General features: G+C 50.7%; 1 protein-coding gene across 10 annotated transcripts in view; it reads left to right on the top strand.

Annotated features, from left to right (window-relative positions):
* Positions 1-19,850, top strand: part of SUSD6 (sushi domain containing 6) — a 98,993-nt gene extending 79,143 nt beyond the window's left edge. For all 10 annotated transcript variants that reach the window (XM_086320033.1, XM_086320034.1, XM_086320040.1 and 7 more), the window contains 4 exons: positions 10,005-10,202; positions 11,190-11,328; positions 13,567-13,985; positions 16,028-19,850. In XM_086320033.1, coding sequence (XP_086176159.1) covers positions 10,005-10,202; positions 11,190-11,328; positions 13,567-13,985; positions 16,028-16,053 — 782 coding nt within the window. In that variant the 3' untranslated portion in view covers positions 16,054-19,850. The remainder of the gene's footprint in view (positions 1-10,004; positions 10,203-11,189; positions 11,329-13,566; positions 13,986-16,027) is intronic.
* The last annotated feature ends 2,338 nt before the right edge of the window (positions 19,851-22,188 follow it).

Here is a 22,188-nt window from a genome sequence, read left to right as displayed (position 1 = left end):
GTAGGCTACAGTCCATGGGATCACAAAGAGAGTCGCACATGACTGAGCATCTTCATTTCTCTGTCAGCCAAGAACAGCTCAGGCTCTGCTGAGAACACAGTGGGGCAGGGGGCTGGCATATTACTGAGCTGGAGGAGGGGACAGCAGGCAAGCCAGAGTGCTCATCCTACTCCTCTCACTGCCTGTCCCTCTCCAGACATCAAGAAATTTCTGAAGCAATCCCTTTTCTTTGCTGGAGTCTTTGCCCTACCCTATTCCAAAAACCACAGGTAAGAAATTAGTTTACATTTATACAAATCAGTTTACATTTACAAATCACATTTATAGTGTGAATAATAAATGTAAAGAATTTAAAGAAAGTGCCTACTGTGTGCCAGGCTTGATGCAAGACACTTTCAGGTACATAGTTTCATCCATCCCCTTAAGCATTTCACGAAGGTGAGTATTGGCTGCTAGGAAGTAAGGCCCAGGAGAGGGCAGGCCCCCAGGTCAAACCCTGATTCACCATCAGACCACGCTGTGACTCTGCATGGCCCGATTCTGGTGGCTGGGAGTGTATTTTCACGGGGAGATGGCAGTTTAGAGAACATGAGATGTCCCATGCCGAGGGCGTCTCCCTGCTAGAAACCACGCAGCTCAGATTAGGATGGAGCCCAAGGTCTTTTAACTGAGATCACACACCTGGTCTCAGGGCTTAATGAAGCACAGGTTCTTGACGTCTGATTACAGAAAGAATTCAATGAGAGACAGAGTGATAGGTAAGAAGTAGATTTATTTACAGAGAGACACAGTCCACAGACAAGAGTGTGGGCCATCTCAGAAAGCAAGACTCCAAAATGTGGTGTGGTTATACTTTGTATGGATTGGCTGATTTCATAGATTAATAAGTGGGAGGGTTATTCCAACTGTTTTGGGGAAGAGGGCGGGGATTTCCAGGAACTGGGCCACCACCCACTTTTCAGCTTTCTATGGTTGGCCTCAGACCTGTCATGGCCTTGGCCGGTGTGTCAATTAGCTGATGCGTTACAGTGAGTGTATAAAGAGGCTCAGAGTCTCCTGGAAGTTTCGTCTTCCACCATCTTGGGCCTTGTTAGTTCTAACCAGTTTTTTGTTGTGTCCTATGACTATGTCATTCTAAACATTGTGCCCTGCCTGCCAACTTCCCTCCTGTTTCAGCTGTTATCCGCTCCTGATTCATCTCAAATCAGAAACCATGTGACCCTTTGCATTTAAAAAGACAGTGCCTTGAAATGTGGGCAAAATTTTGTAGGTGAAGTCAGTTTCTGCCAGTTTCTGTACCGAGATCTGGGAATAAAAGAAGCAGAACAAATGCTTACCCTACAGCTTGGGTATGTGGGTGGGTTAGTGGAGAGGTGGGGTGGACCGACCTGTGAGAAAATAATTGCAGAGACAACAGTACAGCCAGTGCTTTATGGGGAGGCAGGAAGATGTGTGGAGAAAAGAGGAGGGTGATAGAGCTGCTGTTTATTGACTGCTTGGTGTGTGAGAGGCATGATTGTGATGAATCTGCACAGCGCCCACGAGGTACACACCTTTACTGTCCCCCTCTTACAGGTGAGGGAACTGGGGAATGGGAAGACCCGCCCAAGCCCACGCAGTGGGGAACTGTCCTAGCTCACCCGGCTGCTCTCACTGTAGGCCGGGGGTAGGCTTTGCCCGTGCCGCTTAGTTCTCTTTGGGACGGTGTCCTGGGCAGGCGACCTGGGAGCCGAGTCTTGACAGTTGGGTGGGGCTCCAGCTGACCCTGTGTACTTTCAGGTCAGGGTTTCCAGGCCAAGGAGCAGCACTGCTTCCTTCAGAACAACTTTGGTGGCCACTCTCAGATGACAGGAGTTTTCATGTTTGGGGCAAGGTGCCATAAAGAAAATGTTCTTCCTTCTTGTAGGCTCTGACCTGCCGGCTGGCATGTCCCCTCTCCTGTGAGGTGAGGGGAGTGAAAGATGCAGGCCTGAAGCAGGAGGGACAGCCTCTGAAGCTGGACCTGCTTGTGAGCCTCAGTCCCCTGGAGCGGGGCTTGGGCCGGGCCTCTGCGAGAGGGCAGCCTGAGCCATGGTGGCTTCTGCTGCTGCTCACCCCCACTTGCTCTGGAACCACACCCTGGGAAAGGCTGGAGCGCCCGCAGCTGGCCCTCCCCCGCGTTTGGGAAGTTCTCATGAGAAAAGGGATCCTGGCTGGACAATGGGCTTCCTGTCTGACCGCTGGGAAGGTTTGTCTCAGAGGAGAGGAAGGTTGCAAATGGCATGAGAAATCATCTCTTCCCTTTCGTTGCATGCTGCCTGTTTTAGACTGGTGACTAGTTTGACTAGGGGATCAGGAAGGCAGAGCGCGGGGGAAAGAGATGGACAGAAGCAGCCCCTGGTTCTCTCTGGAGGAGCCAACCTCCTCTGGCCTGGTTCTCCACCCCCGCCGTGCGCCCAAGGTGGGACTCTGCCCTGACATGGCTGCGGGCGCTTCTGCACAGATAGGACGCTTCTCCTCGAGCCTCCCACACGGTGCTCAGTTCAGAACTGGAGTGGCTGGAGGACTAACAGGAGAGGAATCTCAGGGGGCGATGAGGCTGGCCATCCACCCAACTTGACGCAGGTTTGCAAATGGCAGACAAGACCTCAGAGGCCTTCTGGTTCAGCGCCTGCATGTATGGAAATTGAGACCAGGAGAGACCAGTGTCCACAGGCAGCACACAGATCGCCTTTGTCACTGGGCTCCCCTCCTTGTGGCTCACTTTCTCAGGTGGGCTGTGAGAGGAGAAGCTGGACACAGAACCCTTGTTACTGCCCAGTGCCATGGAGCGGAAGCCAGCCTTCCTGGGTTCAGATCTTTACTCGCCGGGTGACCGTGACCAAGTTTTTTAAGCTCTCTCACTCTATCCATTTGCTCATCTGTATAATGTTATAACAATACGTTTCTTATAGGGTTTTTGTGAAATTTGAATGTGTTAAGACATGTAAAGTGCTTAGACTGATACTTGGCATATAGTAGGTGGTCAGTGAATAGGAGGAGCCTGGTAGGCTACAGTCCATGGCATCGTGAAGAGTCGGACACAACTGAGCGACTTCACTTTTCACTTTCATGCATTGGAGAAGGAAATGGCACTCCAGTGTTCTTGCCTGGAGAATCCCAGGGACAAGAGCCTGGTGAGCTGTTGTCCATGTGGTTGCACAGAGTCGGACACGACTGACATGACTTAGCAGCAGCAGCAGTGAATAGGAGCTGTTATTACTGAGATTTCTAAGGGAGGCCTTAGAAGAAACCTTTATACCACAGTGAGATGTGGTAACCCAACCACTACGCCCACCCCGACCCCAGCCCCTTGCATTTGTCTGTAATACCCAGTTCCAGCTTCCTTGAGAGGCTTTCTTGAGGAGAATCACCTCCCCGTTGAACTAGCGAGCTCACACCTTTCCCAGAGCAGCGAGATGTTCCAGAGGTCCAGGCCTAGTCCATTGGGGGATGGACTGGTACCCTCGCCTCCTCTGCAGGTCTGCCTGGACTTCTCAGTCAAGCCTGCAGCTCAGGAGCCAAGCGCCTGTTGAGTCATTTAGAGATGAGCGGCTCGGAGGAAATTACTCAACTCAGCTAAGGCTCATTGTTTTTAATCGGTAAAATGGAAAAAAAAAATTAAGCCTCATTGTTTTTAATCTGTAAAATGGAAAAAAATATAGTACCTGCTTTGTGTAAAGAGAGAGCTCAGAAGAGTGCCTGGCACAGGTAATAATGCTTTTCACAGTAATTATTATTTTCCTAGTCTTACGTCCAAAAAGAAATTTGCACATTTGAATACCTTTCCCAACCCCTACTCCCCGTTTTGCCTTGCTTTCTCTCTGGCTCTCTCTATTCCTAACAGAGCCTTGAGGGCTAGAAATAGAAATTAAACCTTCGTGTATTGAGAAAGGGTTTTGAAAGCAAGCATGTCAACAGTGCTTTAAAGAACAACCTGAGGGACCCTGAGTGCTCCACGGCATCTTCATCTGCTGTTTACCCTCCGGTCTCACACCTAGTGGTGTGGTCTGAACCCTTCCTTCTGTTCTCAGACCCCCATCATTTGTGCCATCAGTACAATGGCCACTAGCCTCGAGTGACTGTTGAGAACTTGAAATGAGATTTGTTTGACCTGAAATGTGCCATAATTGTAGAAAAGAGTATTATCAAATATCTCATTAATAAATTTTTATATTATGTATTGAGATAGCAAACGTGTATTTTGCATATTTTGGTTAAATAAAATATATCATTAAGATTAATGTGACTAAGGAAAATGTAAAATCACCTCTGTGGCCGCATTGTATTTCTGGGGGACAGTATTGTGCTCGGTGTTTGCTTCCCATCCATTCCTTCCTCCCCTTTCTATTTTTTTGCACCTGCTTCTCTTTGCCTGGGCCCTCACCTTCCTCTGGTTGCCAGCAGTTCTCAGATGAACAGAAAAGATGTCCCTGCTCAGAAGGACACCCAGGGCCAATAGAAGAGCTCAGCTTTGAGCAATTTGCTTCTTTCATTTACATGAGAGTTAGCCCTGCATGTCTGTGTCCTGTCGACTGTAATCTTTCTGAGGGTTTGGTCCTGTCACGCTTAGCTCTGTGGCCCTGCTAGAGCATCTTAGGAGGAGGGGTGCTCTGATTGTGTGATGGAGTTACAGTCACACAGGGACACGTGTGATACCGCCTCTGCTGCGTTCCTTGGTGACCACAGCTGCTGTGTTGATGTGCTGGGTTTGGGGGAACCACTTTGTTCTCCTCTGAATTCCTAGAAAAGTTTTCTCTGGCCATCCTTTCTTTCAGCACCTTCACTAAGCACCTATTTCTCTGTGCCCATTGTGTTATAAATGCCACTACACTGGTTTTAGTGTAAAACGACATTATTTCAAACCTGCAAGTGGATACTAAACACAGTTTCTTAAGCCCAGGCACTTAAAGTCACAAAAGAATCAGACGCGACTGAAGCAACTTGGCACGTACGCACGATGTGAGGGAGTTGGTGGGGGGTGTTGTTTTGTACTTTGTTGGGGTATAGTTACTTTACAATGTTGTGTTTCTGCTGTACAGTGACGCGAATCAACTATATGTATACATATATCCCCTCTTTTTTGAATTTCCTCCCCATTTAGGTCACTACAGAGCATTGAGTAGAGTTCCCTGTGCTATGCAGTGGGTTCTCATTATCTATTTTATACATATTTGTGGGAGTTTAGGGTTTTCTTGATGACTGACATCAGATGGAAGTCTCTTCTGTTGAGTCTTTTTAACTGAACTAGGTATTTGCATTCTGCTTCCCTTCCTCAAGCTGATCTTCACCATCCCTACCCTCCACACCTCATTTTAAAAGGGGCTCTTGGAAGGAAAGTTATGACCAACCTAGATAGCATATTCAAAAGCAGAGACATTACTTTGCCAACAAAGGTCCGTCTAGTCAAGGCTATGGTTTTTCCTGTGGTGATGTATGGATGTGAGAGTTGGACTGTGAAGAAGGCTGAGCGCCGAAGAATTGATGCTTTTGAACTGTGGTGTTGGAGAAGACTCTCGAGAGTCCCTTGGACTGCAAGGAGATCCAACCAGTCTATTCTGAAGGAGATCAGCCCTGGGATTTCTTTGGAAGGAATGATGCTAAAGCTAAAACTCCAGTACTTTGGCCACCTGATGCGAAGAGTTGACTCATTGGAAAAGACTCTGATGCTGGGAGGGATTGGGGGCAGGAGGAGAAGGGAACAACAGAGGATGAGATGGCTGGATGGCATGACTGACTCGATGGACGTGAGTCTGAGTGAACTCTGGGAGCTGGTGATGGACAGGGAGGCCTGGCGTGCTGCGATTCATGGGGTCGCAAAGAGTTGGACACAACTGAGCAACTGAACTGAGCAGTGTGTTAAACTTGACACTTTGACTCCAAGGCCATTCCTGGAGCTTCTTTTGATTCATTTGTTATGGAATCTTAGAATTTGTTTTGTCTCTGATTCCTCGCTTCCTCTTAAAAGTCTGGTCCCCAGAACAGCAGAAGAAAATCACATTATCTGAGGGCTGATTGGGGGCTCTTATTGGTTTCTGCTCTTGGTTTAGGCTCAGGGATGGGAGTACCAGCCAGATCATTCTGCCTCCTCTCCGTCTGCTGCCTCCCCATCTGGTCTGTGTCTCCTGCTTCATGACAGCTGTGCCCTGGGCACTCCACAGGCACCCTGAAGAATTACCTTGCTGATTCCTGTGCTCATGGGAGGCCAAAAAAAGTGGCTGTAAGAGATAATGGGAAGCAGAGAAGGAAGCTAAAGAGAGCTAATTGATTTTTTTTTTTTCTGTAAAATTTCTATCTTCTGGCTTTCTCCCTCTTCTTTTTAAAATTATGCAGCTTTGCCAAATCAGATGAGTTCATTGTCTTCTTGGGGCTAAGAACAGATCTTGAAACTCCCTCTGCGGACCTGGGGTTGTCAGAGAGAGCAAGCTTGATGCACAGATTAAGTCAGTCTCTTGCCCAGAACAGTGGCTCCCGGAAGCCACCGAGTGATTTATTTGATCCTCCTCATGTTCTTCCCAGTCCTTTGACGCCCAGGCGTCCCTGAGACCCTCTCCCAACGCCTGCTCCCTGCCAAGGCGCTCCCACTCTGCTTTCTGATTGGGCAAGAGGGCTGTATTTTTTTCCTTATGTTCTTGGCATCTTAAAACAATCCTGCCTTTTTCTGATTTTTCCTTCTGAGACCTCCTTATTTCTTCCTTGGACTTGGGGCGGTCCCTTCGTGATGCTGAGGCTGTTCTACCCTAGTTTGTCTCTTCTGTATGGTCCTCATAGAATGTTTTAATCCAGTTTATTTCCCCATGCGAGGGTGGCTCTACTGCTGACCTTCTCCAAAGGTTTTTTCCTCCTCTCTTTGACTTACATCAAAGTCAGCTCTTCTTGTGATTTCACCCATTGAATATGGTATGAACACCTCCTATTGCAGCCAGGGCCCCTCTGCAAAATGGTTTCTTCACAATATTATTACTTCTACTATTACTGTTACCATTATTTTATTTATTTATTTATTTGGACAAATTTTCTCATGCAGTCAAGCTAACCTAGGCTACCTGATGTTCTCTGGGCTTAATCTACACTTTGCTGCTTTGGAGCATTCGATTCAAACCGCCACCTCCTTTCCCGCTGAAATCAAGCCCCATTGAAAATGCCGCTTCCTTCAGTAGCCATTCCTGGCCCTTCCCCACACAAGGTTGATCTCTCCTGCTCTGAACTCCCCCTCTTGCAGCACTAATCTCATTCTTTGACATGTATAGGGTAAAATCTGTGTGGAGTATCTCTGGGAAGAAGCACTGAGTGACTGGGAAAGAGGGCTTACTTTTCTGTGTTCACCCTCCTACTTTTTGAATTTTTTTCTAGGTATATATTTCCTATAATTTTTTTTTTACCCCTCCGAAGGTGTTATTTACATAACAAAGAACCAATCTGTAAAACTTGAGAAGAAAATATTGGAGAGTATGTTTAGAAGAGTTCCCTAAACATACTCTCCAAAATGTGTCACGACATAAAACTCAGAAGCCATGAAGAAAGAAGCTTTTAAAATACACATGTGGACTTATTTGTCATACCCCTGTTTGGCTACAAGTACCCGGAGTGCTTGGGCTTCCCTGATGGCTCAGTGGTAAAGAATCTGCCTGCAGTGCTGGAGATGCAGGCTTGATCCCTGGGTTGGGAAGATCCTCTGGAGGAGGGCATGGCAACCCATTCCAGTATTCTCACCTGGAGAATCCCATGGACAGAGGAGCCAGGTGGGCTACAGTCCGTGGGGTCACAGAAGACAGATAGGACTGAGCAGCTGAGCACACATGCGCCTGCAGTGTATATCTTTTTATCCTTTTTCAGAGCAGAGCACAGTGATCCCTGCCCAGTCATCAGTAAATATTAGTGAACCGGAATGAATTGTACGTAGCGTCTTTGTAGACCTCACTTTTGGTACTGATGCAGTGAGTGCCAGGTGATGTCCAGGGTCCTCTCAGGGGTTCCGTGACGATGTGGGCTTTTTGGGCAGAAGTGCCCAGCAGAGCCGGAATGACTTGAGAATCAGCAGTCCTTCCCCTGGGACTGTCCTCCCCAGCACACTGGACCTGTGTGAGTCCTGCCTGCTTTTGGGAGCTGCTGTCAGATGCTCACCATTAATTACACTGAGGAAATGAACCAATTAGACACAATCTGGAGAGAGCCAGGCGATCTCTGGCAGGCTTGTTGCCCTGAACAAAAGAGGGAGAGTGTACAAGGTAAAGTGGTTTGCTGAGCTTCCTTTGGCAATCCAGCTGGCCAGCTCTTTGAGCACCTTGGCCAGAGTTTAGAGAGGCACCAGGAGAGGTGTGATGCCTGTGTCTGCCTCCTGTTCCAGCCTTTGGGCGAGCTGGGTGGCATGGGAAGAGTCTAGAGATGATGGTGTGTCCTTAGAGGGCGCTGAGTGGGCTTATTTGGGCTCATATACTAGTTTCAGAGAGGACGTTCAGACTTCTCTGATACCTGTGGACCTACCTCATTATTTTAATAGGTTAAGTAATGGAGTCTTTTCTCTGAATCTCAATGATAAGTAGCCTGAGGGCAGGGAACCATCATCTCTTTTTTTACTTCATATCCCCGCCTCTCCTGGTTGGCAGTCATCTTACATAAGAGCAGTTTGCAGGCTGAAGGGAAGTGGTATTTATTTGGTGAGAGTGGTGGGCATTCCCATGAAGGGAGAGTACCTTATCTCAGATAGTCAGAAACTCGGTCTATTAGAGGAAGTGAAAAACAGAAACCCAGCGGGTCTTATTTTCATATTGATGTCCTGGTGATATCTTGATGGGGACAGGGTATCTGTCAGCAAAATCTAAAGTCCTTTGGAGACTTTCATCTTTCCTGCATTAGTAAGGCTTGGGGTAAGCTGAAGTTTGTGGGTGCCTGGCCATCTGCCAGCATATCTTCTTCCAAACAGTGATCCCTGAGGGAACCTGTTGTCCCCTTCCTGTTTTTGCGAGGCACACCCCTTGATCTATTGCCTGGGGACTTGGGTTCTGCAGTGTCCATCCAGATGCTTCACGTCCTCCCCAGGCCTTGGAATTGGAGGCCGCCTTCTCCCTGGGCCGCTCCAGGGAGCTTGTTACCGCAGCTTGTCTCCATCCCAGTTCTCCCAGCACTTAGGTACAGTTTGCCATTTTCCTTGTTCAGAGGGAGGTAACCTTGACATACACAGTTCTTAAAGGCCCGCTCACTCCTGGAGTGGAAGCAGTGTCTGCTGGTGGGAAGAGCAGGTTTTGAATCAGGAGACCCAGCTCTGTTCCCCGGTCTGCCCTTGACTCTCTCTGCCTTACACTTGGCTCAAAGTCATTTAACTTTTGTGGACCAGTGTCCTCATCGTCAAAGGGGAGGCATGATGACTACTCCACAGAGATTTTAAAACTGAGCAGACCTACCTCAATGAAAAATACAGGCTTCACTGTAGGATGGAGTTGAGTGATGCCAGTGACCACGCAGTTCAGGGAATGCATGGTGCCGGGGGCTTGGGAAGCCTCCCAGGAAACGCATCAGAAGCCAAGAAGGCACATTTTATCACACAGAGGAGTCCTTTCTGATCCTGATCTGGAAACAAAGCTAACATTTCCCCCGTGCAGGTTACTGGTGTTTTACCACCTGTCACTTGGTTTCATTGTGTTCCAGTAGGTTTTATTAAAACTGTATTACACACTAGGTCTCTGTGAATCTAGCTTGGTCAGACTACTGTTGAGTGAAGGATGCGGTTCTCTGCAGGCAGTAGGGAGGGGGAGGGGAGGGTGGGGGCGTGGTGTTGGCAGCCCGGCTTCCCCTGTTGCCAGGGCGCCTCCTTCTGTCTTTGGCAACCTGATCTTCCAGTGTTCCGGCAGCAGCCTTTCCAAGGGTCTGGCGCTCTGCTCCTGAGGTGTTTCCTACCGAGGCCTTCAGCACTGCCCCTCTCCGTGTTGCCAACGGCACTCCTGCTGGAAAACCTCATCAAGGTACCTCCTCTCTCTCCATCTCTGCAGTGTGTTCCCTGCCACCGGAGCCAGAGAATGGTGGCTACATCTGCCACCCCCGGCCCTGCAGAGACCCCCTGAACTCCGGCAGCGTCATTGAGTACCTGTGTGCCGAAGGCTACATGTTGAAGGGTGACTACAAATACCTGACGTGTAAGAATGGCGAGTGGAAACCAGCCATGGAGATCAGCTGCCGTCTCAACGAGGGTCAGTTTGGCAAGCAAGAGTGGGGTACTTGCTGCTGGGCTCCTGCTTCCCTTCGGGCTCCCAGGCAGTGGCACGCACTCGCTCCAGAGGGCCCTGTGCTGTGGGGGGCAGTGTGGTCCCTCTGGCACCCTGCAGCCTCCCCTCCTCTGGGGTTCACGTCTCGGTTAGACATTTGGATTGCTGATGCGTGTCCCGTGGCGTTTCAGCTGAGCCACTGAGGCGTCTGCTGTGCGATGCAAAGTCCCTTGATGCTCTAGCCCAGGGCTGGTGACCTCTGGCTGTGTTCTGCTAACACAGGGGCACAATGCGGGCACCTTCTGTAGTGTCTGTGGTATATTTTTTTTCCCTGAATGGAAGGGCGCTGTTTTGTTACGGAGCTGCAGTCCAGCTGGACAGGAGCACGCTCACCCTCAGCCTCCTCCTGTCGTACATGACATGAGGTCCAGCCTCCTGAGGAAAGTGTGTGACATGCAGCCATCTCTGGGCTTTTCACTCTAGTTTCAGGACTGTGACACTCTGGAGAAGGGTGGGGACCGGCCTTAGATACACAGCTAAAGATGCAGGACCTTAGAACAGAGGGTTATTACAGCCCTGTTTTTATAAAGTTTGCTGCCACATGGGCAGAACTTTAGATGGTGGAAAGATGTGTGCATTTGAATTTTTCATGTCTTTGAACCTGCTGTTGAGGACAGGATCAGCTTGGGTTTATAAAGGTAAGATCTCTAGGGTTAAGTGAATTTAGGTGTTAGATGGTCCTCAGCAGTCCAAGGTGAAGGGAATTTTAGTTTCAGGAACAGAATAGGGAAATGTCCGTTTTCCTTGACATAAAAGCCATTTGGCTCTGCACTGTTGCTCCAAAAGCAACCCTGGCCATACCTAGCACGTCTCACTGGGGCACCATGCAGGGGGCCTTTGAAGGTCAGCCATGAGGCTCGCGTTCCATGTGTCTGGGTACAAAACACTGGTGATGATGGCTTGTTTCCATAGACAAAGATATCCACACTTCGCTCGGGGTCCCCACGCTGTCCATCGTGGCTTCCACTGCCAGCTCCGTGGCGCTCATTCTCCTCCTCGTGGTGCTGTTTGTGCTGCTGCAGCCAAAGCTGAAGTCTTTCCATCACAGCCGGTGAGCCCAGTGGCGGTGGCAGCAGGCGTCACTGTTGGGGGCTGGCCCTGGACTGGCAGAGGGGTGCTGGTGGGCTTGCTGGCCTCTGCTGGTCCATGTGTGCCCAGGGAAAGGGGAGGGCCCTGCGTGTGTTAAACTTCCAGGTGTACCAGGCAGTGTGCTTTTGCTTCACATCCATCATCGTAATCCTCACAGGATCATTGCAGATTAGGAAACTGAGGCTCAGAGAGGTAAAAGTCAGAGAGGGTCATCCCTCTAGGTCAGGGGAGCCCCCCCCCAGTCCCCACCTCTGGGCCACAGACCAGTAGCTCCTGTTAGGTCAGTGGCAGTGTTAGATTAGAGATAAGGTGCACAGTAAAAGTGATGCACTTGAATCTTCCCCAAACCACCCCCTGACACACCTCTGTCTGTGGAAAATTATCTTCCACAACATCAGTTTCTGGTGCCAAAAAGGTTGGGTGCCACTGCTCTAGGTGACTACAGAGCTGAGACTTAAACCCCAGTCTCCCACTCCAGTGCCGTTTTATTTCTGCTATGTCAGTGGTTCTCACATGTGGTCCCGGCAGCAGCAGCATCACCTGGGAACCTGTTAGGAATGCAGATTTGCAGGCCCCACCCAGACTGACAGAATGAGAGGCTCTGCCTTTCGTCAGCAGTCCAAGCGGTTCTGGGGCAGGCTCGTGTTTGCAGGCCGCTGCCCTGTCTCCCTGGTCCCCACTCCTGGATGCACAGAGGCTCCAGTGGGGAACTAAACACAGGCGCCAGCACCTGGGCCTCCATCCCCAGATTTATTTGGTTTGGGGTGGGAGCCTGTGTATAAAAGTGATCCAGAAAAAAGGTATTTGCACGGCTGAATCTCCCAAACATAATGTCGAGTAAAATACAAAACCACACACGCCTATTCTCACACAGACACACACATTTATTATCTCTATCTCATTCATAAAAGGTCACAAAACCTCAAAACTAAACAATGTTGAAGAATTCATGCTTAGGCATTAAAGTTACTAAAATAAAAGTCAAAGGAATGATTTTAATGTAAGTTAGGATAGTGGTTACTTTTGGTGGTGAGGTGATAGGAATGGTCATGGTTATACACTGGCATTATTGTTTAGTCGCTCAGTCATGACTGACTCTTTGCGACCTCCTGGACCACCAGGCTCCTCTGTCCGTGGGATTTTCCAGGCAAGATTATTGGAGTGATTTACCATTTCCCTCTCCAGGGGATCTTCCTGACCTAGGGATCGAATCTGCTTCTCTGCATCTTCTACACTGCAAACAGATTCTTTACTGCTGAGCCAGTAGGGAAGCCCATACACTAGTATTACCTTTGGAATAAATCAGGTATACATTTTTCTGTGTTTTATTTCTGCTATGTCAGTGGTTATATTAAAAAAATCCACAGGGTTTTTTTAAGTTTACAAAATTAAAAAAATAAAAGGCAAGTAAAGTGACTTGAGTCAAAAGAACAGAATTCTTCCTTCAGTTTTCGAGTCCAGTGTCCCATTTCAAGATCACGGTGTTTCTTTTCCTTCTCCTCTTTTTAAAAGGACCTTTATGGAGATGTAATTTGCTTCCCTGGTGGCTCAGCAGTGAAGAATCCACCTGCCAATGCAGGAGACGCAGATTTAATTCCTAGGTTGAGGAGATCCTGGAGGGGAAATGGCAACCCAGTCCAGTGTTCTTGCCTGGGAAATCCCATGGACAGAGGAGACTGGTGGGCTCCAGTCCACAGGGTCGCAAAAGGGTCAGGGACGACTTAGCAACTAAACGACGAGTGTACGTGCCACACCGTGTGCCCGCTGGAAGTGTACAGGCAGGTGTGTTCACAAGTACACGCAGCCACCGCTCTTCCACTTTCCTGGCTTAGCTGTGCTGAGCCCGTGGCTTTATTTCTGAGTCTCGAGCTTCCTGGTTTTTGCACAGGACCAGAGGGCCAGGTGCCTGTATACCCAGAGGCTAGTAACATAGTCTCTGGAAGCAGGTGGAATGGGTGCACATCCTAGTTTCCTCCCTTACCAGCTGTGTGCCTGGGCAGGTTGCTTAGCTCCTCGGAGCCTCATCCACGTTCTTGGTGAGGGACTCAGGTGAGGATGCAGTGGGGTGAGTGTATAAAGCCCTAGTGCCGTGCCTGGTACATAGTAAGCCCTCAGAAACGGTTGGTATTGTTGGTACTGTGATGCCTACTTGTGTGCATGTTCTGATTCTTCCTTTGTCCTTTTCCTTCTCCGGATGCAGGCGTGACCAGGGAGTGTCCGGGGACCAGGTCTCCATCATGGTGGACGGAGTCCAGGTTGCGCTCCCGTCGTATGAGGAGGCTGTATACGGCAGTTCCGGTCACTGTGTGCCGCCAGCAGACCCCAGAGTGCAGATTGTGCTGTCAGAAGGGTCTGGGCCCAGCGGGAGGAGCGGGATGAGGGAGCCGCACCCGCAGGACCAGGGGGCCTGTTCTTCTGCAGGCAGCGAGGAAGAGGCCCCGGGCCAGTCTGGACTGTGTGAAGCCTGGGGCTCTCGGGGCTCAGAGACTGTGATGGTGCACCAGGCAACCACCTCTTCCTGGGTGGCCGGTTCAGGGAACAGCCGAGCGGCACACAAAGAAGCCCCGGATTCAGAGAACAGTGACATACAGAGCCTCGCGTCAGAGGACTACACAGATGGTAGGTGGTCTGTGCCGGTGCCCAGGGCCCTTGCTGGGAGTGAGGAAGGGCAGTGAGCCTTTCTAATCATTGGTGTGCCTGGGGCAAAGAAGGATAGTACCTAGGGGATTATCGTACAAAATAGGATTTTACCCTAGGTGGGCCTTTGGGCTCTGTATTGGGAGACTTTTTGCTATTGTCTGTGAGTCTTAATAGGTTTGGAGTCTCTGAAACTATTCATGGCCTCAGGGAAATACTAAATCAAAGGGTAGACAGCCAGTTGGAGGTGGAAGTGGGGCCTGTCCTCTTGTTATAATTCTTATGTTCCTGAAAGGACAGGAATGACAAGGAGGCGTGGGGTCTTAGAAAAACTGGAGCCTGTATCTCTGCCAGAGCATTCTGCTGCTTCATTCTAACCAGGAGCATGTCAGCTCCTGTGCTGTTTGGTTTTCTTGCACTACCTCAGGTCAGACCTCACAGTGATCCTGAGAAGTAGGTGTTGTAACCAACACCAATTTACAGATAGGGAAGCTGAGGCTCCAAGAGGGTAAGTCTTGGTAAATGGCTGAATTGGGATTTGAAGCCAGATGGATCTGCTCCCAAGCCTGTATCATAATCCATGGTGCCATATTGCCTCCCAGGTAACTCCGGGGCCTTTGTGGTAAAGCCGTCAGAGGATGAAATTGCTCCCTCCTGACACCTCTGCCTTTACTGGAGCCTGGAGCATCAAACACTGGGATTGACTCTTGTCACTTTAAAAACCATCTTTACATGAAATCCCACTGTGGTTCAGGATGCAGAATAAACCTAGATGTTTCCCTTTAGAAAGTCAGGACTTCCATGCTTACCAATCCCGTTCCCCCCCCGCCACTGCCCCCCGACCCCTCTGCCAAAAGTGCTTTAGAGCTCTCCCCTTCCTGCGAGTCCTGGCCACAGTTAGTGTCTAAGGTTTAGAATATCTGAAAGCCAAGAAGTTGGAAATTTTTAAGTGCAGATCAGGTTTCGGGTTTCCTGAGTATCACCAGTATGCCTCCTATTATCTTGGTGGGATGTAGAGCTAGGAAGGGGCCATTAAATCCTTGGGCCAGATTTAAAGTTGGAAGCCAGTGGCCCCAGGGCAGCCAGCTGTACATGCTGTGTGTCTGCGTGTACTGACGTAGACCTCAGCCCCTGTCCTTCATAAAGAGCCCAGGGGTGCCAGCTCTTCTCCCTTCTCCTTGTCCCTGGCTTTGTTCCACGTGTTGAACAAGCATTATTCAGACAGAGCCCATCTTGTGCCTGGTGTTGGATTAGGTTTCAGGTGCGATGGAAAGAACCACAAAACATGCTGTCTGCATGCATGGACTGTCAGTCAGTTGGGAAGATGGAGCATATACCTGAGAGTTAGAGAAAAAAATGGAACCAAATGGTAGGGTCCATGTCAGAATATTGTTGTTCGGTTGCTGTTGTGTCCGACACTTTGCCACCCCATGGACTACAGCACGCCAGAGTCCTCTGTCTTCCATATCTCCCAGAGTTTGCTCAAATTCATGTCAGTTGAATTAGGTATGTCAGAATGAGGGGTGTGCAGAACCAGACACAGAGGTTATTGAGTTGGTTGCAGGTTAAGCCCAAGTTATCTGGGGCAGACAGTTGTGCAGGAAGCCAGGCCCTTCAGGTATCAGTCTAGCCCAGGTGACGTGTGAGATGACTTGAGACCCAGAGAAGGGGATTGATTTACTCAGAATCACACAGCTGAAGGATGGCTTTAAGAAGGAGGTGAGACTTACCAGGGCTCAGTAGCCTCATAAGATGAGAATAAGGGTAGAAAGAGAAGCAACTAAACCATCAGCATCCAAGCAGAGGAGGGTGCAGGGTGGCAGGGCCAGAAAGGGTTTGAATACTGGACTGGCTGTTCAGGTTTTCTCACACAGACAGACGGAGAGATGAGCAGGAAGGCCTGGAGAAGGGGTGAGGGGTTTAGACTAGCTAGGAGTGTGCGAGGGGCCCCCGCAGTGGGGTGAGCTGCGCTGCCGTCACCCACACGGGTAACCACTCTGCTTTCCGTCTTCCTCCGCCCGCAGATATCCCACTGTTGAAAGAAGCATGAGGGCTGCCACGGGCTTCTCTCCTCTCTGCCCTTCCTCCTCTCCCTGTGGGTTTGAGCACCACGTCCTCCAGCCGCCCTGCCCGGAGACCTGAGCTGCCCACCTGTGTGTCTGTATCTCCGCACCTCTGAGGGCCCACAGGCCCACTTCGCTGGAAACTCCAGGAAGAATCTCGCCATCTGCCTGCTGGACGGCTGGAGGAGCTGGCTCCCTGTGCGCCCCAGCTTTTCCACCTGTGTCGGGGACGTTATCTGAACGTGTGGGTTGACCCCTTCCCTCCCCGGAGCCCTCCAGTCCCCTGCAGCCAGCTCCTGGGTGGCAGCCCCCCGGCTCCCGTGGCCCGAGCGCGCCGTGTTTACTTGTGCCTTCCTCCCCCCGGTCCCGTCTCCCTGTCACGCGGGCTGGTTGCTGTCCTACAAGCCTTCACGGCTGCGCTGCTGCTCCCCCAGGGGGGCCAGGCCTGGGTCTGGCCCATTTGCTTTGGAGACTGGCACCACTGCCCTTAGCAGGAGCAGATCCCAAAGTGGCTTCAGGTGGGGCCAGAGTGTGGGGCCCTGGGCCTGCCATTGGCTGACAGCAGTGGTGCGCTGCCTCGACTGAGGACGGAGGCTGTGAAAAGTCACCCCGCAGCCATCCTCACTCCAGCTGTCTAGCTCAGAGGTGGCGGCTCCTGGCCCTGGTGAGTTTCTGAGAAGCGTCCAGAAGATCCCAAGGGAGGGAAGGAAGGTGGCTGTTAATGATTTGTCTTCCTAATATGCAAGTCCTCACTTCCTGCTTCCAGCATCTGGCCTTCCTGGCCTTGTTTTTTTTTTTTTTTCTCTTTCCCTGGAGCCTAAGGGGAAGGTGCCTGCTGCCTCCTGGGTGTGACGCCATGTGGCCCTGGCTTCCTTGCTGGCCAGGGCCAGCGGCCTCCCCCATGGGACGTGAGAGTTCTGAGATGCCGTGGGATGCCCCACTGGTCACTGGCAGTTGGGGGCCAGTGGCCTCGTCCTGGGTTCGTGGTGATGGAAGGGGGCCTGCGGGGCACCGACCGAGCCCCCAGACGGCTGCAGGCAGCTCCGGCCCGGTCCTGAGGGTCCTCGTCACCGCAGTCACGTGCCTTAGTAACTGTGCCCGGGAAGCATGCTGCCGCTTGCTCGCTGCTGCTTCTCCTCCTCCTCCCGCCCTCCCCTGCTGCCTTCCACTCGTCACAGCTGACAGACGACACCCCTGGAGACATCAGCACACACCCCCACCCGCTGCGTGCGCTTGCTGGTGGGGACGGTTTGGGAGCAGCCTGGCTCCAGGGCCCTGGAGTGGAAGGAGTGGCCAGGGCCCTCGCTGGGGCTGCTCCCTCGGTGGGCTGCTGCCTCTTCATGAGATGTGGCATTAGGGAGTGCTTGTTGTTGCTTTTGTTCCTGAAGCGCTGCCCCTCTGCTCCCCGCTGAGCCTGAAAATACTCGAGCCTGGGGCGTTTTCAGTTCCTGACCTACCAGGGTAGCTCCGGTGGCCTTCTCTCAGCCTCCCACCCCCTTGCTCAACACTCGCACTTTATTCCCGCTTATCCTGGCCTCTCACCCCTGTAGTCTTCCTTCCTCTCAGGTAAGGGCAATGCCTGCCGAGCGTTTCTCTCTCTCTCCTTCCCACCTGGTGCCCACAGCCCTGGCCCGCAAGGAGGAGGTGCCTAAGGGAAAGTGCAGAACGGAGTAGGCCTGCCCTTGGCCTCCAAAGAGGCCGTGTCCAGAGATGCGCCTGCCAGCTGTGGCTGGCCCGGGGCCCATCTGGAGGGCAGGGTCCCCACGACCCCAGTCACTTCAGCCCGCACAGGTTCTGCTCCGCCCGTGGTACCCTTGTCTTCCTCCGGAAGGGAGCAAGGCCCGGTAAGGGGATGGCTGGGAGTGCCTGCAGAGTCTCACTGCTGAGCCCGCAGCTTTCGTTTCCCCATCTTCCAGCACCTGAACTCGCGTCTAGAATATTTTTTTAAACGGGGCTCTTACCCTTTTTTTATATAAATACTCTGGGGGTTTTCCCCATGAGATTGCACTTTTTGTTTGCGGTTTATCCAGCCACAGAGATGATCCGCCTGCCGCTTGAAAAAAATGAAAAAGCCTGCCTTCTGAACCCTTCTTTCACCTTGCCCGCCCACCCTGGGGGGATCACAAGCCCAGACTTGCCACCTGGGAGGGAGGAGAGAAAAGTTGGGAGGCTCCCCTCCCCTGCTCCCCTGTCCCTGGCTTTGATGAAGCCTGCCTCCTGGAGGCCCCTGGCATGTGGGTACCGGGCCAGCCTCACCTCCCTGCTTACCCGCCGTGATGGCTTCCCGCAATTAGTTCTCGTCTCCCAAATCAGCCATGAACTGCTGTTTCTAGAGCTTCTGGCCCTTGTTTCAGATGTGAAGGATCAGGGCCTCCACGGTGGCCTTGGGGTGGGGGCTGGCTGAGAGACAAGGTGGTGTTGGGGGCCACCAGAGGGGCCTGGAGCAGTGGGGAAAGCTGCCCTGGTGTGGCTTCCCTGGGCTCACCTCTAGGGGAACCCAGCAGAGGACTTGTACAGGAGAACAGTTGGCACCAAAGGACTTTTAAGAAGCGTTTTTTTCTTTTTATTTGCGTACACGGGCTGACTCAATGTAGGTTTTATATCTTGGCAACTTGCAGTCACATTCCAGTGACTTTCAAGGGCCAGTATATGGTGAAAAATCACTTAAATTTTCTAACATTTTCAATGCCTTAGTTCAGCAGGTAGGCTCTATCTTTTGCCATTTTTGAGTTTTGTGTGCTGTGTTCCCATTTCACTGGGTGTGAACTGTGAAATGGGCCAAGTCCTGGCCACTTTGTGAGTTCTTCTGGTTTTATAAGGCATTTCAACGTACATCCTCCCAACACTCCATTTGCAAACAGAACTTAACTCCTGTCTCATCCCCATTCTTCCTGCCAGCCGCGAAGCTTCATGGAGAAGCTGATGGCCAGACAAAGGTATACTTTTCCTGCTAAGTCAGTGGTGGCACAGGAGCCCTAGCACTTGACCTTTCCCCTCCCCACCCCTGTGGAGCTCAAACCACTGCTTCCCATATAACTGTCACTTCCATTCCCAGGGAGCATCGCTACATAGAGAATGAAAAATGCTGCAGACATTTCTAGATCCTTGCCTGTTTGTTATTTCCCCCCCTCTCCTTGAAAATATAGGGCCCAGAAAGGAAAGGACACAGGCTTGACAGCTTCATTCCAGATGTGCTTGCTGAGGACAGAGTCCAGGAGCTTCCCTGAAGCCTGCTGGGGCTCCTGGCCTTCAGCACAAGGCCTGTTGTTACTGGAGTCCGGTGAGGGGCTCGGAGAGGATTTTGTGTGGCAGGTTTGTAGACCGAGTGGTAGAGTAGCCAGTTCCCCAGAGAGTGAAGGGCAGGCTCAGCTTTCCTGGGAAGCAACTCCTCTTAACCGCCAGTTGAAAATCTAGTAGAATTTTGAACAAGAACCCCAAGGTTGAGCCCTGTGCTAGGAGCTGGGGGATGTGCCTGGGCAAAGCACTTGGACCATCATGCAGGGAGAAGAGAGGGTTGAGGGTGGCCTGGCGGCTCATCACGCCACTATGGAACCTCAGCAACAGTTTCACATGACACGCGCATCATTGACTGTGCAGGATGTCACCCAATCAGTTTGGGTTTGCTTTATTTTATTTTATATATATATTTTTTGGTATCCTGTACATTGCAGTGGGTGTGAAGATAGTATTTTAATATTTGTACAAAGTTTAATTTAATTTTAATTGTTCTCTGTATATAACTGCATTTCTAAATAATAATAATAAAAAAAAAAGTTCTTTTGAAGGCAGTTGTGAGAGATGTGATCCTTCCAGAAAGTTTTTGCAGAAACCCTCCCAGGGGCAGGAACTCATGAAGGGCATGAAAACACCAGCTCTGAGGGGAAGAGATGCCTGATAAGAGGAGACGGGACAGGGAGGTGGTGTGTGGAACAAGGAGGAGGGACCACAAACACAAGTGAAAGCACGTCAGTCCCCTCAGCGTGCCAACCGCTGTGCTCAGGCTGCGGTTCAGCAGTGAGCCACATGGTGAGTTGGGGGCCTGCGTGGAATTCCTGTCAGGAAGGAAGACAGAGCAGCAGCCAGTGATGGCCGTGGTGACAGAAGTTATGTTGAGGGGACAGTCAGGAATACCTTATGGATGAAAGGCCATGTAACTGAGAAGAGGGAAGCTAGAACAGTGAGACTGAGGGGCAGGACCCAGCGTCTGCGTGGGCAACAGAAAAGCACTTGGAGTTTGAGAAACCAAAAGGGGTCTAGGGCCGCTGCAGGGGGCTGAGGGCAGAGGGCTCAGGGACCGCTGAAGGAGGCAGACAGAGGCTAATGGTCGGAAACCCTTGCCAGCCACGCTGGGACGTTTCACTTCTTCCTGAGGACAACAGGAAGTGCCCTCGTGGTTTTAATCAATAGAATGACTTAGCTCCACTTTGTTTTCGGAAGCTATCTCTGTCTCTTAAGAAGAATGAATTTACGGGGATAAAAACATACATAAGAGAGAGACCATGTAAGAAGTTGTTGGTTCTGTGGGGAATAAGGTAGTTTGAGCAGCGAGGTGAACAGCAACACCATTCTCTGAGGGGGAGAGGAAGTACTGGAGACCTAGAGCTGAAAGAGCAGGAGGTGAAAAGAGGTCACTGCCAGGTAGGAGAGGTCAACAGTACTCAACAGGTAGTAAGGGTATGAGTAGAAAGATGTACCGGGTACTTCGGGGTAAAAATTCAGGCCACCCTTAGTTTTGTCCCCCTGGGAAATGGTCAAGATGTGTTTACACACAGTGTCATGTGGAAAAGCATTCTAGGGGTATCTGTGCCCAACACCCAGTCTCAAGCTCAGAACACCCGTCTTCAGTAGGGTCTGCCCAGGCAACACTGCCATAACTGCAAGGGGGTGGAGAGACAAGTGGTCCAGCTTTGAAGTGATGGTGATAGTGGAAGTGAAGTGAAAGGCACTCAGTTGTGTCCAACTCTTTGCGACCCCATGGACTGTAGCCCGCTAGGCTCCTCAGTCCATGGAATTCTCCAGGCAAGAAGACTGGAGTGGATTGCCATTCCCTTCTCCAGGGGACCTTCCCAACCCAGAGATGGAACTCAGGTCTCCTGCATTGCAGGAAGATTCTTTACCATCTGAGCCACCAGGGAAGTCTGATGGTGGTAATGGCTGGTCCTTAAAAAAGCACTTACTCTGCACCAGGCAGGGTTCTAAGTGTTCCATGTGTATCAACTCAGAGCCCTGAATCACATAGAATGGAAGTGAGGCCTAAAGAGGTGAACCGACTTGCCCAAGGTGGAGCCAGAATTGAATTCGAACCCAGATAGCCCTGAAGGAGTGATCTCCTTCCGGCCCACTTCCCACCCTACCAGATTCTGCCTGCCTCTCAAGGCCCTCATCCCCTTCCTACTGCCTTTCAGAGTCTGTTCTCAGCAGTGAGCTTCAGATAGAGGAAGAACTCTTAATTTCAGAGCAAGGAAATGGCATTCTGTCATGAGGACAATACGGTACCCTCATCTCAAGAGGATTGGGATGTGCCCTTCATGGCGTTGAGGGAGGAGGCATTTAAGCTATGCAAAATGCGATGAGAAATAAATTCACCAAGCAGCAAGAGTTGTTCCTCCACGAGAAAAAAACACAGACAAGACCGCTTGTTTCAATGAGAGGTAAGTCATCTCTCTCTCTGGAATATGGGAGAGAAGCATATCCCATCAGGTAAGAAATGCTGGGGAGAAGAGTTTTGTCCAAACAGGGTCAGCCACAGGTTGGCAGCCCTTCTCTTGATGACACATGAGAGGAACAAAAGAAACAGCCCACAAAACCTGCAGAACTGCTGGGGGAAGGGCTGTCTTTGAAGTGATTGGCCTAGACTGGAAAGGAGATGGAAGGGGAGAAAAGAAATTTTCTACCCTGCTACTGAAGCCCCATTTCCCAGTTTGGAAAGCCGAGACTCCCAGACAAGGACAAAAGTAACAATCTCCAGGGCAGGGCTTTCTCAGACTACTTAAAATACCTTTAAATATGCCAAAGTAACACACAGTCATTTCAGAACATTTAGAAAGAAAGTTAAAATCACCCATAATTCCACCTTCTACTGACAATGTTCTAATCATAAGATTTCATTGACACCATTTATA

This window comes from Bos grunniens, chromosome 10, assembly GCF_055505025.1.
Source record: "Bos grunniens cultivar Pamir isolate PY7600 chromosome 10, Bosgru_T2T1.0, whole genome shotgun sequence".
In the NCBI taxonomy this organism is placed as follows: Eukaryota; Metazoa; Chordata; class Mammalia; order Artiodactyla; family Bovidae; genus Bos; species Bos grunniens.
Note: the sequence above shows the minus strand (reverse complement) of the source record. Positions and strands in the feature narration are given on the sequence as shown.